At 47.4% G+C, this 16,539-nt stretch overlaps 1 protein-coding gene and 3 long non-coding RNA genes across 20 annotated transcripts; 2 read left to right on the top strand and 2 right to left on the bottom strand.

Annotated features, from left to right (window-relative positions):
* Positions 1 to 1,389: 1,389 nt before the first annotated feature.
* Positions 1,390 to 9,651, bottom strand: LOC148003121 (uncharacterized). 2 transcript variants are annotated; one of them, XR_015632143.1, is made up of 3 exons: positions 9,570 to 9,651; positions 7,769 to 7,932; positions 1,390 to 1,575 (listed from the first exon to the last, which is right to left on the bottom strand). It is a non-coding gene; the product is annotated as an uncharacterized LOC148003121 (long non-coding RNA). The 2 variants fall into 2 exon arrangements; XR_015632142.1 differs by lacking the exon at positions 9,570 to 9,651 and having other exon boundaries at positions 7,769 to 9,095.
* Positions 2,523 to 7,298, bottom strand: LOC148003122 (uncharacterized). The gene is made up of 2 exons (XR_015632141.1): positions 5,047 to 7,298; positions 2,523 to 4,334 (listed from the first exon to the last, which is right to left on the bottom strand). It is a non-coding gene; the product is annotated as an uncharacterized LOC148003122 (long non-coding RNA).
* Positions 2,571 to 7,009, top strand: LOC148003123 (uncharacterized). Of its 2 annotated transcripts, XR_015632149.1 has the most exons (3): positions 2,571 to 3,035; positions 3,728 to 4,345; positions 5,052 to 7,009. It is a non-coding gene; the product is annotated as an uncharacterized LOC148003123 (long non-coding RNA). The 2 variants fall into 2 exon arrangements; XR_015632148.1 differs by lacking the exon at positions 5,052 to 7,009 and having other exon boundaries at positions 3,728 to 4,651.
* Hexim2 (HEXIM P-TEFb complex subunit 2) lies at positions 9,106 to 15,705 on the top strand. Of its 15 annotated transcripts, NM_001107054.3 has the most exon segments (5): positions 9,106 to 9,360; positions 9,761 to 9,847; positions 10,522 to 10,665; positions 10,764 to 10,870; positions 14,013 to 15,705. In NM_001107054.3, coding segments are annotated over 2 exon segments (942 nt in total). In that variant the 5' UTR covers positions 9,106 to 9,360; positions 9,761 to 9,847; positions 10,522 to 10,665; positions 10,764 to 10,807; the 3' UTR covers positions 14,892 to 15,705.
* The last annotated feature ends 834 nt before the right edge of the window (positions 15,706 to 16,539 follow it).

The raw sequence follows: 16,539 nt of genomic DNA on the forward strand, positions 1-16,539 counted from the left end.
GAAGCACTGGCAGGCAGATCTCTGAGTTCCTGGCCAGCCTGGGCTAGAGAGAGTTTTAGGACACCCAAGGGTACACAGAGAAATCCTGTGTTGAAAACAAAAACCAAAACAAGACCCAAGACAGAACATTAGGTAACTATAAATACCTACACATTAATCTAAACTATTCACATGCCTAACGTTTGATAACAAATATTCCCAATGCGGTCAAAGTTGGCTATAACTACTAAAGTATTTTTACTGAAGTGCACTTGACTCTGTGAGCTTTTGCATGATGGGGTCTCTCTTTAGCCCAGGCTAGTCAGGTGCTACTATGAAACCCAGGCTAGGGGTTGGGGATTTAGCTCAGCGGTAGGTTCGGTCCCCAGCTCTGAAAAAAAGAAAAAAAAAAAAAAAAAAAAAAAAAGAAACCCAGGCTAGCCTCAAATCTAGGACACCCCTTCTTCAGCCCCCTGAATGCTGAGATTACAGGCCTGAGCTAGCATACCTGGCCTTTGTCTTTCTGAAGGGAGTAACTTTGTACCTTTCCACAGATGACTGAAATAAAAATTCCACTTTATTTTCACATAAAATGTACATAACTGGTGTGTAAAAATGAAAAGTAATGAAACGTCTTTAAGATTTCTTTCCATGTGTATGTGTGCCTGCATGTACTGAATGTATGCCTGGTACAGAGTCCAGAAGAGAGCATGTATTCCCTTGATTACACACAGGTGGTTCTGTGCTAACCTTTGGGTGTTGGGAACCAAACCTAGGTCCTAAAAAAGATTTACAAGTTCTAGTAACTACTCAGCCCTCTCTCCAGGCCCTGAGTTTGTACATGTGTATATGCACTCCAACCCATTCAAGAGGACAGAGGACAACTTGTGGAAGCTGAATGCCCTCTCCTTTTACTGAGGATCCAACCTAGGTCATCAGGCTTGGTGGTAGCTACCATTAGACACTAAGCTACCTCCCTGGACCTTACTCTGTATCTTTATTTTTGAGACAGTCTTGCTATATAGCTCAAATTTGCAACTACCCTGACATTTCTGACACTGGATGAGGATATCTGAAAAAGGTGTGTGCCACCACACTCAGAAATGTTTTCAAATTTAACCCTATTGATTTGAGTGTTTGTTTGGAAACAGGGTCTTGATATGTAGCCCTCCTGGACTGGATAACTCACCGTGTAGACAGAACTGTTTGAATTTACAGTGATTCACCTGTGTGTGTCTCCAAAGTGCTAGAGTTACAGGTATGTAGCACCGCTCCCAGCTATGTATTCATTTACTTTACTGTGACCAGGCCTCCATTATGTTGCCCAAGCTAGTCCCAATTTCTAGGCTCCAGAAATCTCCTGCCTTCTCTTCCCAGCAGCATGGAGTGCATTACGCTGGGCTCAGAAAAGCAATTTTTAAAAAAAGTTTATTTATTTTATGTATATGAGTACCCTGACTTCATGCACACCAGAAGAGGGCATCAGATTGCATTACAGATGGTTGTGAGCCATCACGATGTGGTTGCTGGGATATGAACTCAGGAACTCTGGAAGAGCAGCCAGTGCTCTTAATCCCTGAGCCATCTCTTCAGCCCCTAGAAAAGCAATTTTTAAATTTAAGACAAAGGTCTCAAAGCTCAGAACTCACTATGTAGTTAAAGCTGGCCTTCAATTCCTGATCCTCCTGCTTCCTCCCAAGTGCTGGGTATATAGGTATGACCACCATGTCCAGCTCAGTAATTAAAGAAAATATTAATTTTAGATTCCGAAATAATATTGGAGCTGCTGACCATAGGGTAAAGACAGCTATACTTTGCAGGTAGATGAATAGAAATGATCTAGGAAACAAAAATTGAGTCACTGACCAAAATGTCTTAGAATATTTAATGGTTACCATTTGGGTTCTTGATTTTTTATTTTGTTTTGTTGACAGGATTTTATTATGTATTCCTGGCTGTCCTGAAACTTTCTAGATAGACCAGGCTGGCCTCAAACTCAGAGATCCTTCTGCCTCTGCCTCTCGAGTGAAGGCAATGAAGGTGTACACTACTACAGCCAGCACCATTTGGGTTATTAGACTGAGATTTAGATCAGTAATTTAACTCTTGCAAATCTTCCCAATAGTTCCAGATTTCGTTCAGTATGTGGAATATGCAGAAGTCCTTCGTCTCAGTCCCTAGCATCTCCCAGCAACCTCCAAATGTGGCATGGTGGTATACCTTTCATTCAGTGCTTGCAATTTTAAGTGGAGGCAAGAAGATCAGGAGTTCAAGGCCATCCCCAATTACCTGCTGAGTTTGAGGCCAGTCTGGTCTACACTAGATTCTACCTCAGAAAAACAAAACTACTTAAAACTTTTTCTTGAGTTTTACTTATAAGGAGGAAATTTGATTATGAAATACTATGTAATGACATGGACAGTAACTCTAGTTCTCTAACAAACCTTTACACACCAACAAACTTCAAAGGCTGAGCTGCTATAGGAAGCTAGTAATAAGTCTTGCAAAACCTAGTATGATTTTTCCAGTTCCCAAAAGCAGTGCCAATGTTTTTTATTTCTTTTCTTTTCTTCCCTTTTTTTTTTTTTTTTTAAAGAGTCCTCACTGTGCTGAACAAGGTGGTACCTACCATCAACCTCAGCACCCAGGAGGCAGAGGGAGGAGACTTTTTTTGAGTTCGGAGCCAGCCTGGTTTACAGAGGAAGTTCCAGATCAGCCAGGGTTACAGAGAGACCATGTTTCAAACACCACCACCCAGAAACAGAAGTAAGGAGAGAGAGTCTCACTGTGACGTAAGCTGACTAGAATTTGCTGTGTGGCTCAGGCTGGCACTGAACTCTTAGCAATTTCCCTGCTTCGGCCTTCTAACTGTTGGGATTACAAATATGAGGTACCACACCCACCTTCAACACCCAACCCCTAAGAATTGTAAAAATTCAGGGTTGGGGAGATCATTTAGTATGTAAGGGGTTGATCATTAAACATGAGAACCAGAGTTTTTTCCTCAGAGCCTGCTGGCCAATCAAACATCAGCTCTGGGCTGGAGAGATGGCTCAGTGGTTAAGAACACCGACTGCTCTTTCAGAGGTCCTGAGTTCAAATCCCAGCAACCACATGGTGGCTCACAACCATCTGTAATGGGATCCAATGCCCTCTTCTGGTGTGTCTGAAGACAGCAACAGTGTACTCATATACAAAATAAAATAAATAAATCTTTAAAAACAAAAAAAAAAAAAAAAAAAAAAAAAAAAACATCAGCTCTGGCTTCAGTGAGACCCTGTCTCAAAAGACAAAGTGGAAAGCAAAAGAGAAAGACACCTGACATCTATGGCCTCTGGATGCATATGCAACCTGCACACATCACACATACACAAGTAAAAAAATCCAGAAGGGGACATTATTTTCTATGTAGCTTTGCAGTGCAGGATATCATGTAACCCAAGCTGCTCCCCCCACCCCCTTCCCCCTTTTCCAGCTACAGCTGGCCTTGAATTCCTGATCCTCTGGCCTTAAATTTCCTCATGGTTAGAGCTACAGCTGTTTGACACATCTAGCCCCTATCCCTTTTTTGTTTTGAGATGAGGTCTCTCACTATGTAGCTCTGGGCTTGGAACTCAATATGTAGACCAGGCTGGCCTTGAATTCTCAAAGATATGCTGGCCTTTGAGAGTGCTGAGATTAAAGGCATGTTCCACCAAGTCCATTTCTGTATTTTTTTAAGTTTAATTGGGCTGGAGAGATGGCTCAGTGGTTAAGAGCACTGAATGCTCTTCCAGAGGTCATGAGTTCAAATCCCAGCAACCACAGGGTGGTTCACAACCATCTGTAACGAGATCTGATGCCCTCTTCTGGTGTGTCTGAAGACAGTGACAGTGTACTCATCATATATAAAATGAATAAATAAAATTTTTAAAAAAAAGTTTAGGGTTGGGGATTTAGCTCAGTGGTAGAGCGCTTGCCTAGCAAGCACAAGGCCCTGGGTTCGGTCCCCAGCTCTGGAAAAAAAAAAAAAAGATTTGTAAAAAAAAAGAAGTTTAATTTATATGAGTATTTTACCTACATGTGTGTGCACCATGCACATGCCTGGTACCGGAGGAGGTCAAAATTGTGTTGGATCACCTGGAACTGGAGTAACACACAGTTATGAGGCACTATGTGGGTGTTAAGTTACTGAACACGGGTCTCCTCTAAGAGCAGAAAGTGCTCTTAACCATAAGCACATACAAACTATTACTGGTCTTCAGTGAAGGAAAACTACATTCCTGAATCCCACCCCCTGAGAGAAGCAGGTAGATATCTGTGAGCTATGCCAGTCAGAACTGCAGTGAGACCTTTTCTTAAAACCCACAACAGGGCTGGAGAGATGGCTCAGTGGTTAAGAGCACCCGACTGCTCTTCCAGAGGTCATGAGTTCAATTCCCAGCAACCACATGGTGGCTCACAACCATCTGTAAAGAGATCCGATTCCCTCTTCTGGTGTATCTGAAGACAGCTACAGTGTACTTATATATAATAAATGAATAAATCTTTTAAAAAAAAACCCACAACAGGCACCCACGTATCATGTATGGTGAGAGCACCTTTAGTCCAGGCAGTCAGGTGGAGAGCTGTGAGTTTGAGGCCAGCCTGGCCTACATGGTGAGTCCCAGGGCAGCCTACACATATAGTGAGACCCTGTCCTGAACAAAAACCAAAGCCCCAAACCAAACCAAACCAAACCAAACAGTTTTCTACGCTGAAGCTAACCTTACGGATTCTGGGACACATCACGTAGAGGAATGTGTGAGGAGCCATCTCACCATCTCTCTAGGGAGCTGACAAAGACAACTGGCTCCAGTCTCTAGAAGGCTAGGGAGGAAATGAATGGAGTTGGACGCCTACCTTAAGGCTTTATTATTTTAATCATGTATCTGTGTGTGGGGTGCAGGAGCACGAGCAGGGGCTGGACTCCCTGGAGGTGGAGAGACAAGCAGTTGTGAGAACCCCTGATGTGGGTGCTGGGAACTGAACGCAGGCTCCCTACAGGAGCACTTTGCACTCTTTACCACTGAGCCATCTCTCCAGCACTGGAGGCTGCTTTAAACATGGAATTCTGCATACCCAGATAATGCCGATGCAACTTTCAGGCAACAGCAGAAATCAAATTTGGAACTGGAAGGAACATCGTCATCCTTTTAGTTCTTAATGGTCACTTAGCCTAATTAACATTCAAACAATCAGAAGAGAGTAAAAAAACCACACCAAACCAAACCCACACACGTGATGGTGCACATCTAACCCTTGCTTTGGCTCCTTATTGAGTTCATGGCCAGTCTGCGCTATACAGTGAATTCCAGGATCGCCAGGGCTGTGCAATGAGTCTGGTCTCCAGGAAAAAAGTGGGGTCCTGGGGGATAAATCATGGGAGAAGGGAACTTACACACAGAAGCATAAATGTTTCAGAAGCAGGGGTTGGGGATTTAGCTCAGTGGTAGAGCGCTTGCCTAGCAAGCGCAAGGCCCTGGGTTCAGTCCCCAGCTCCGGAAAAAAAAAAGAAAACAAACAAACAGAATTAGGGACTGAGGCATTTAGGGCTTTCATGAGCTACCATCTCACCTTGCTAAATCTATTCTTTTTACTCATTTTGTATATGAGCATGCAGGTCCACGTGCATGTGAATACACATACACACGTAGATGGAGGGAGGCTGGAGGGTAATCCTTGGTGCCATCTATCTGCACCATTTCCCAGTCAGACTATTTACTGGAGACAAACACTCTTACTTGTGGACTAGCCAAGTACACTCAGCAAACCCCAGGAATCTGCCTGTCTGTCTCCCTAACACCCCCTGTCCTGACAAGGATTTTTGTGTAGCCCTGGCTGTCCTAGAACTTGCTTTACAGACCAGGTTAACCTCAAACTCAGAGATCTGCCTGCCTCTGCCTCCTGAGAAGAAATGCCCACCACCTTTTGTGTAGGTCTGAGTGTCTGCCTGCATGAATACATGTGCACCTCATGCATGCCTGAACTCAGACAAGAGCTCTGGAACTGGCATTAGGCACATTCTACTTTGTGGGTGCTGGGAATTGAACACGGATCCACTGCAAGGACAGCAAGTGCTCTAAACTGCTGAACATCACTCTAGTCCCCCCCCGCCCCCCTTTTTTTTGAACTTGGGTTCTAGAGACAGAACTTAGGTCTTCCTGCTTAAATACTCACTGGCTGAGCCATCTCTCCCTCCCATTGTTTGTGTTTTGAGACCGGGTCTTACTGTAACTCAGATTGTTATCTAGTCAATCCACCTTGCCTCAGCACCCAGAGTAGGATTACACCCAGGTCCTCCCAACTATTTAAAAATCAGGAATGGAAAAGCTCATGTGTCATCCTTAAGTACTGTTGAGCCTTCATGTATAAATGAGTAACAAACTTCTGCCCCCCATAGTAATGCTACTTAGTAGCATCCAAAGGTTTAGCCAAATTGCTTTACAATGGAGGACAAGTCAGGAGACCTGAGGATCCTCCTCTAATAAACTCTTGACAGAAAACCACAAAGATAACCCCTAGACCCCCTTTCAGCTGCTGGGCCTTTGACTCCCACCAAGTTCAGTGTCAGGCTTTCCTAACTCACTCATCCTCCACCCCACTCTCCACTCCTGTGAATGCTATGCAAAGTGCTCTCCTGCCCAGCCACATCCCCATCTTTCTCAGACAGGATCTTCAACCTGTAGCCAAGGTTAGCCTCCAACTTGTGGGTAATCCTGCCTCTGCCTCCCAAGTGCTGGCATTAACATCAGCCCCCATACCTAGCTCATCGTCTCTTGATCAGGGCAGTCAACATGAAAAAAAAGGAACTACAAGGATGAGCACTGGACTGTGGCTTCAGTTAGAGTGTTGGATGTCACCAAGAACCCTAGGCTAAGGTAGGTGGCCTTCCAAGAAATTTAAGGCCAATGAACTCTACAAAGTGGGTTCTAGGCCATCTTGGACTATAGAGCAAGGCCATGACTCAAAATAAAAAAAAAAAAAAAAAAAAGAAGAAAAAAAAAAAAGAGTAGTTCACAGTTCTGATTAAGAGCTTTAATAGGGGCTAGGGATGTAGCTCAGTGGACAGGATAATTGTCCACAATGCACAAAGCCGTGGATTCAATCCCTAATATCACATAAATTGTGTATGATAGTTACATTCCTGTAATCTCAGCATTCACAAAGTATGGATAGGATGATTATGAGTTCAAAAGTTATTCTTGGCTACATAGAGAGTTCAAAGCTAGCAAGTGCTACAGTAGACCGTCTTAATTAATCTTAGTTGTGACTGAACACAATGGTATACACCTGAGAACACTGGAGGAGCTCAAGCAGATAGTTTCAGGTCATGGGCCAAATAGTGAGAGCAAACAACGACATCATCATCATCACAAGAAGAGGAGGAAGAGGAAGAGGAGGAGGAGAAGGTAGTGATGGTAGAAGAGGAAGAGGAAGAGAAGGAAGAAGAAGAGGACAACAGCCATAAGGCTGTGTAAAGGCACTTGCTACTAAGTCTGACAACAGGAGTTGCATCCCTGGAAACCTAGGCAGTGGGAGAACAGCCTTATAAATTCTGACCTCCACAACTGAGCATGTGGAAACACAAAGGAAGTAAATAAATAGTATTGGGTTTCATGGTGTCTTCCTATAATCCAAGGATTTGGGAGGTGGAGGAAGGAAGTTCAAGGCCAGCTTAAACTAAACGAGTTCAGGGTTAGTCTGGGCTATCTGAAACCCTTGTCTCAAAGGAACAAGGGGAAAAACAAGCTGATGTAGTAGCTCATACCTGTAACACTAACACATGGTTGAGGCAGGAGGATTACTTCAAGTTTCAGTCCAGCCTGGGGTGGAGTTAAGACATCTCAAAAAACCAAACCAGTCAATAATGATCAGGTATTGTTTGTTGTTTTGTTTGCACAGTAGACTTAATTTTTTTTTCTTTCAGAGCATCTGAGGTATGGAGGGAAAAATTAGTTACAACTATGAAGCCTTTACCCCATTTAAGACTGTTTTGAGATAAGTCTCTGCTAGTGGCCCTGGCTGGCTGGCCTCAAATTTGTAAGAGATCCATCACATCCAGCCACAAACTTTTTGCCACAAACTTTTTTTTATTAATACAGGGGCAGTCCTTCAACCCTGAAGAAACTTTCATGGGTCCTACAGTTGTTAAAGCAAAGGCCAGGAGTTAGATCATCTATAACTAGCAGTAAAATTCCATTACGAGGTATCCCAGATACCAATGGCTAGTTAACCACCTACTTCAGAGCCTTACCTGGACACGCTTCTAACTGACAGCTGAACTACAAAGCTATCATTTGAAGGTGTAGCCAGGACATCTTTAGGAAACAAGATATTTAACCTGGAGTTCAGTAAGAGAACATCACGTCAAACTCCAGCCTTTTTAAATGCTGGCAGCGCTATAATGTTAGGTTATAAGTTTATTCTTTCAAAGGTCTCCCCAATATCCTGTGTAACACACAAAGTAGACCAAAACTTAAGTACCCTCTACATCTACATAAGAGATGGCTCCAATTACAATGGAACAGTGGCACAGAAAATACTTTCATTAGTTTGTGGAACAAGATTTTAAACGGGATATTGTGTAGACTTACAAAAAAAAAAAATCACATTGGAATTAACTCCCTTTGCCCTTGTAGCACAGCCATTTCGCCCCTAAGTTACGGCTCAGATTTCAAAATGCAAACAGATGTTTTTGAAGCATCCGAAATGGGCCACTCCATTTCTATTACTGGACTGTGGTGACTGAAATTATTTTCTGTCCCAATCCTGCAAAGGGCATAACCCCCATCCCTTTGGCGTAAAAATTTGAAGTGGGGCAGCACACTTCAGATGTTTCCAAAAGTGGATGGTGACGTTCGAGGTCAGGCCATTGGGGGAGTCGGGGCCCGACGGGAAAAATCGTGAGGGCAAGAGAGCCCAGAAATTTCCAAGCACTAAGCTCGAGCTTTTCACGTGCCCGGATCTGGTCGATCCCAGGGGGAGTCGGTGGTTGCTATAGAAGTTAGAGGGTTGTTACTTTTCACAGCCCTGAGAGGTGGGATGGCCACGGTGTATGGGGGTGGGGAGGTGGGTGCAATCCGGACGGGCCGCCAGCTGACTAGCACTACTGAGGGCATGCGGCCAGAGTTGCAACCTCGGCCCGTCCCCGCGAGCCAGTGTCTCCAACTGGCGTCGCGCCCACCTCGTCCTTCAGATGGGGGTCCAGCTACGCCGGGCCTTGCAGCCATACCCAGGATGAATGGGGGTGAGGAGAGGCCTTGGCAGAGCTCGGCCTCAGGATCTCGTCCCGGTGGAGGTACAGCAAAGGGGAAGCCGTCTTACTGGCCTTTCCTCTGCTGAGATCACGGGAAATACGCGGTAATTACCCCCAAAAACCCGCTCTCAAAGGCGAGGCGGCTAGGTTGCCGGGACGGTTTGAGGACTGGGCTCGGCCGGGGAGACGCCAACCTTCACCCTTCCCGGCCCCCGACCCAACTCCCCGCCGTCTCCCGGCGCCGCCACTTCAGGCAGCCCACTCGGCCCGGCCTCTCCCCGCGCCCGGACCACCCCCCATGGGGTGCTCTCACTGCGCAGCGAGTCCCTCCGCTGCCTCCTCCCAGCCCAAAATGGCGGCGGCGGCGGCCACCGAGCTGCTCGTCGCCTTCCTCTAGGCTAGGGAATCCCTCCGCGCATAAGCCCCGCCCCTGTGAGCCGGATCTAGATTTCTCTCTGGTAAAGACTAACGCCATCAATGAACTCTTTAATTGAATCTTGACAGGGCGGGTCCAGTTGTGCTTCCGCACAGCTAGTTGTTGACAAAAGTAGGAAGACTGGCAGACAAGCGACCCAATCAAAAGAGAGATCGGTGAGCGCGGGACGTCCACGCAAAAGCAGATAGGTTTTGGCGTTCTTAGGCATGGTTGTTGACGTAATGGGAGCTTGAAAGTATCCTGGGCTGCTTTCCTAGTGTCGAAGAACTACAACCCCCAGCAGTCACTGCGCTGCCAGGCTGTACTCTTCGCCTCTCCACCTCCCCCCATCTTAGTGCTTGAGCGGCTTGGCCAGAGCTGCTGCTACTGCAGCAAGAGGTAGGGCTGAGGCGTTGAGAATTTCATGGACAGGCGGTCGCACAGAAAGACACACAGAGGTAGTGGTGTACACTAAGCCCTTGACAGCAAATAGGTCAGTCCCACCTTTGCTAAACCTTCCTTCCATGACTATTTTCCTTCTTCCAAGAAATCCATTTTTACTCCCATTTGATTTTTTTTTTCCTGTCAGTTGCATGTAGTATGAAGACCTCTTTCCTCTATTTCCCCATCCCTTGAGGCAGGAGAGTTGCCGTCCTGCCCCTGTAGACAAAAAGACTTTAGCCATAGGCTCTGACCGGGTCCCAGCCTAGGGAGGTTGAAGGTGGTCAAGATAGGGACTTCCAGGAGCTACAGACCCACCCCATCCACAGCTTCTCCCAAGCAGTTTCCTTTCTGCGTGACAGAGTTTAGGCCTACCTTCCTAACTGCCAGCCTGATCTTTACTTATTAGGAGAGCAGATGCCCGGGGGCCTGAGGGAACAGGATTGGAAAGAGGGTCTCGCTCTCCCATTTGGTCCCTTGCTGGCTAGAAGTGTGAAAACGAGGGTACGGAAGCAACCTTCAGAGTCTTCATTTGAAAGTGAAGCCCATGCAGGTCTGGGGCCACAAAATGGCTGCTGATGCTGGGACAAACAATTGCTGACCAACCAGATTCTGCCTGAGGACTTAGGTTTCTGTTGTTGTTCAAAGCAGGTGACAGTAGTTAAAGGCATCATCTACTGAAAGAGTAGGAGAAGATGGCCACTCTGAACCATACCAACTGTAATTCAGCGTCACCAGCTGCTCTGGAGAAGACGAAGGTAAGTACTCACCCCTCCCAGCCACCTGAAAGCCCTAAACACGGGGTCAAATAGCTGAAATCCTAGGGGTTTTTTGTTCTGTCTTGTTTGTTTGTTGGTAGATTTAGAAAACCACTGTTTTATTTTATTTTTGTTTGTTTGAGACAGGGGTTTTTCTGTGTATCCCCAGCTGGTCTCGAACTTGCAACAACATACTTCTTCAGCTTTATAAGTGCTAAAATTATAGCCTGCACCACCTCACCCAGCTAGAAAGCCAGTGTTTTAAATGAGACTGTACCGTGCTCTGGGAAATAGGCCAGAATGTGATTCAATGATATCTCATGAATTCCTAAAAGCTCTTCAAGGTAGATGTTATTTCCAATAGACAGAAGCTAAGGTTTGGAGAGCTGCAATACCTTTTCCAGAATCACCCAGCCTGTAAGCAACAAAATCCCACTTTCCATTTAGGGTCTTAAGATAACAGAACCTTGACAGGTGACCTCAAGGACAAATAACCTGGTTAGAGATTTGAGCTTCAAAAGCATTTTTTTTTCAGGCTGAGAACCAAGAATGAAACAGGACAAGAGGTTTTGGTGTACAGGTTGGCAGGCAGGGCAGGAAAACCTCAGAAGAGAGAGAGAGAAAGCTCCTAAGTCCTCAGTAAATGGCACCTTACTATGGGCCGACATTGGGAACCCACAGAGTCGGGCCCACACTGTCTCGAGTTGGCCTTCTTTACCCATCACCACAGCGCCAAAATAGCAGAGAGCCAGAAAGCAGAGAGTTGGTTTCTGTTGTTGTTGATTTTGCAGTGCTGGGGATTGAACCCAGGGCCTTGCAAATGCTAGAAAAATGCTTTATCATGGAGCTAGACCCCCAGTTCTTTGTTTTTGTTTGCTGGTTTTTGGCTTTATTTTTTTTTTTTTCTTTTCCTTTTTTCGGAGCTGGGGACCGAACCCAGGGCCTTGCGCTTGCTAGGCAAGCGCTCTACCACTGAGCTAAATTCCCAACCCCTTTGGCTTTATTTTTTTTTGACAGCGTTTCTCTGCGTAACAGCCCTGACTGCCCTGAAACTCACTTTGGAGATCAGGCTGGCCTGTAACTTAAGAGATCCACTTCCTGAGTGCTGGCATTATGTGCGTGTGTCACGGTGTTTAGCTCAGAGAGGCTTTTAACCCATCCTGCCTAACCTATTCCAGGGTTTCTTAGTGACGTGCCAAGGCTAGCAGGTTGAGAGGGGGCGGGCTACAGAGCTTATCTTTACATTGACGGTGGTGGAGGGGCAAAGCTGTCTTGGTTTTAGTCAGGCATCACTAGGGGACTAAGGCTGGGAACAGGGAAACGACAATACCATACACTAAGCTGTCCTTAATTCCTGGTACTGTGTGTCTCTAGGTGGGCCACAGACATTTTAGTTGGTCGAAGCCACCAGTTAGACAAGGCCAGTCCCTTATGATTGGTAATATTCCTGCAGGTGAAGGACCATGGCACACAACACACACACACACACACACACACACACACACACACACACACATGCGCGCGCTCATTAGGGTGTGTCTGTATACTCACTTACATAGTAAGTAAATAATACAAATTTTAAAAGTAACCCTGCTCAGATGCCGTGATATGTAAAACAGCCGGTGATAGTGGATATTATTAGAAATCTCCCAAACCACAAACATAGAGCAATTCGTTCCCTATCCTCACACCCAGGACTCCCACCCTCACCACACAGATAAGCAGATGCCCCTTGCATGCACTCCCTCCCTCCCTCTATCTCTCTCCCTCTCTTCTTCCTCCCCCAAGGTCTCATCTTTGTATAGCCCTGGCTTGCCTGGAACAGGCTGGCCTCAGACTCATCCGCTTGCCTCTTGTCACCAAGCCCTGGGATTGATGGATTCTTTCTCTCCCTCTTTAAAGCCTTGAAATCTCACTGCAACCTCCCCTTGGTTAGGGCCTTGCACAGTACATAAATAAACAACCTTGTGTTCACTGAGCAAGGGGTAAAATGTTGCATTCTCAGGGGATGAAGATACATGGTAAGTCGTAACACACCAGGTGCTATCTGTGAGGTTGCCTGTGCGACAAGGTAGAGTAGCTGGGGGAATGGGAGAGCCACTGTCATAGGATCTTCAGGAAGAGCATCACTGAAGAGGCAACATTAGGCCTGAAGCATGGGGAACAGGAAAGGGTACACCATGCAGAGAGCTGAAAGCAGGATTAGTTACCTAATTTTCAGGGAGGGGGCAGGAAATCCCTGTTCAAAAGTTATTAAGTTCAACCCCTGACCTATGATCCTAGCTACTCTGGAGGCCGAGGCAGGTAGATTATAAGTTTGAGACTTGCTTGGATAGAGGGTGAGTTCAAATTCAGCCTGGAAAACTTAGTGAGATTCTATTTCCAAACAAAAGCTAAAGGAGTAGGAATATAGCAGAATGACATCACGCCCGCTGAGCATTCGTGAGACTCTGGCCTGGATAAAGGTATGAAGTTCAGAGCTAGTCATAGTTTCACGTACCTGTTATTGAGGCTGAGGCAGGAGGATGGTGAGTTTGAGACCAGCCTGAGCTACACTGGGAAGACCCCAATTTCAAGGATAGCAGAGCAGTAAACTGAGTGTGAATCCCTTCTGAATGTGGGTACCTGTGGAGGTGTTGAGATAGCCCAGGCTGTCCTTGATCCTGGCTTGAAGTCCTGACTCTCCTGCCTTTTCACCTTAGTGCTGGGATTTACAGTTCTCCACTACCACATGTAGCCTCCCTGTCTTTTCATTCGACTAGTGCTTGTGGAATGCTACTCTAGGTCTGGTATCATTCTGGACTTTGAAATGACCAGCATCTCAGTTAATGGCTTCCCAAGATGCATGAAACCCTGGCTTGCATCCCTAGCGCTGCAGAAACCCAGCATGGTGGCACATATTGTAGCTCAGCCTTCAGGAGGTAGAGGCAGGCAGATCAGAGGTTCAAGGTCATCTTTAGTTCCTCAAGTGAGTTCAAAGCCAACCTGGTCTGTGGTGATGCTATGTCAAAAGAAAAAAAAAAGTGAAGGGGGAGGGGCTAAATAGTGACCACTTGAGGCAAGTGTGAGGCGGCTGGCCGGGCTGGGAAGGACTCCTCTCCCAGAGAAAGGCTATCTGACCCACCCTCCTTCCTCTCTCTAGACTTCTGGTGGTCTTCGGAGCCCCCAGATAGCCCATGAGCCTCATGACTTCGGTGGTTCCCTGCTTCTGCAACCAGGAAGGGAGATTCAATCAGAGGATGAAGGGACTGCCCCAGCCGGCGATGGCTCAAGTTGTAACATTAGGGGTTCTCGAACCCAGAGCCCAGGGGGCTGTTCAGTGGAGGCGGTGCTGGCCCGGAAGAAACACCGTAGGCGGCCATCAAAACGCAAGCGGCACTGGCGGCCATACTTGGAGCTGAGCTGGGCTGAGAAGCAACAGCGGGATGAGAGGCAGAGCCAGAGGGCCTCTCGGGTCCGCCAGGAGATGTTCGCCAAAGGCCAGCCCCTGGCACCCTACAACACCACCCAGTTCCTTATGAATGACCGTGACCTGGAGGAGCCTAACCTCGATGTGCTCCATGGGCCCTCCCACGCGGACTCCGGTGGGGAGAATGAAGCAGGGGACAGTGATGGGCTAGGGCGAGCGCATGGGGAATTTCAGCAGAGGGACTTCTCAGAGGCCTATGAGCGGTACCACACTGAGAGCCTTCAGGGCCGCAGCAAGCAGGAGCTGGTGCGAGACTACCTGGATCTAGAGAGGCGTCTGTCCCAGGCTGAGCAGGAAACTCGGAGGCTTCAGCAGCTTCAGGGACGCCCCAGCAGGCAACCCTGCCAGCAGGTGGAAGAGCTGGCGGCTGAGGTGGAGAGGCTCCGAACTGAAAACCAGCGACTTCGGCAGGAGAACGAGATGTGGAACCGAGAGGGCAGCTACTGTGACCGGGAGAAGACAGCCGCAGAAGGGACCCCTCGGCCCAAGGATGAGGCCCCACTTCAGACCCGCTCGGGCCAGCTGGGTCACAGGGAGGCAGGTGACAGATGAAAGCTACTCCCAGCATACCTGTCTCCACTGAGAACTGCTAAGACAAGGTCAGAGTTTCCCTGCCATTTTCACTGTTGGGTCTTTATTGTCATCTCACTTTTTACCAGAGCAATTAAATGGCCTTGTGAAATCCAGTGAGAGTGGCTAGAATTGATTTTTCTTGAGATTCAAACTTATTTTTAAAAATTTACCGTGTGCCACATGAGCAGAGGCCAGAAGAGAGCTTTGGATCCCCTTGGGGCTGGAGTTACGAACAGTTGCGAGCTGCCATGTGGTGCTGGAAACCGAACGTGGGTCCTCTGGAAGAGAAGAAGGTGCTCCTAACTCCCGAGCCATCTCTCCAGCCCTCTTCATTTCGTAAAGCTTATTTGTACTTTGGAGGAGTTTCCCATAGCCGAGGCTAGCCCCATCGTCTTCCGTCACTTCCCCAGATCTGGGATGACCGATTTGCACCACTTGCCTGGCTTACATTGTGCTGCAGACCAAACCCGGGGCTTCTTGCTTATTAAAGCAAGAGCTCCAGCAACTACAGCACTTCCCAGCCAAAGCCCATCTGTTGGGGCGGAGGGGTGATGGGTCGGGGTTCAGAGGCCGCACCGTTCTCTTAGAGGGGTAGAGTTCGGTTTCCGGCGTCTATCTGCGGATGGTTCACAACTGTCTGCAACTGAAGCTCCCGAGGATCTGATGTCCTCCTGACCTCTGTGACACACCCATGCACACACACACACACGTGCATACGTATGTAGTGCACATACACACATAAACACACAAATACAAAATCCTACCAAAGAAAATAAAAAACGTGTGACCTGGGGATAAAGGTTAGTGGTGGTAGGGCATCTGCCGAACGTTCTGGAAGCGTGGAGCAAGCCCTTTGTCCCAGAGAGGTCTCAGTTTCCGCTTCTCCAAGCCTGGAGAGACAGCCAACTTCTAGATGGGTCCCCATTTTCTCTCCAGGATACCCAAACCACACTCATGCGTCTCAGAGCAACCATCCTGCACTGAGGGAGTTAGAGGTGGAGGGAGCTCAATCAGGAGCCTTCAGGCTCAGCTCCAATCTGACAGTCCAGTCGGCCTATGGTGGTGGGGATATGGGGGGATTCCTGTAACTCCAGCCTTCTGGCAGGAGGATCACAAGTTCTGAACCAGCTTGTGCTACAGAAAGAGCCTCTTGGTGGAGCTGGAAGTCCCCATGGAAGGAGAAGGCCCAGGCTCGGAGTTTGTACGCCAGGTTCCCTACATTCTCACTACAGTTCAGAGGGCCTCTCCTCTCCTCTCGACAGCCCTTCACTTAGGTTAGTACAGCTTATCCCCTTACCTTTGGGAGGGACATTTACAAATTAGCACTCAGGGCTGGCAGCGAAAGCCCCAACCAGATCCTTAGCAGGAACAGCCTAAGATAGAAGGGACAGAGGCTGGGTCCTCAGCAGCGTTTCCCGATGTCTCCCTTCACATCCATGTCCTATTGGCCTGAGTGTGTGATCAGTTCCCTGGAAGAGCCTGACTCCACCGTGGAGTGGAGGGAGTCTGCAGAGTGAGCCCTGAGACGCAGTACGCCCCCCTAACCCTCTAGCAGATTCTACCCCTGTGTCATCTTGCTGGTACCAAGCACAACTTCAGCGCTAACAGGAATTTAGCTCACCAGTGA

This window comes from Rattus norvegicus, chromosome 10, assembly GCF_021556685.1.
Source record: "Rattus norvegicus strain SHRSP/BbbUtx chromosome 10, alternate assembly SHRSP_T2T, whole genome shotgun sequence".
NCBI lineage: Eukaryota > Metazoa > Chordata > Mammalia > Rodentia > Muridae > Rattus > Rattus norvegicus.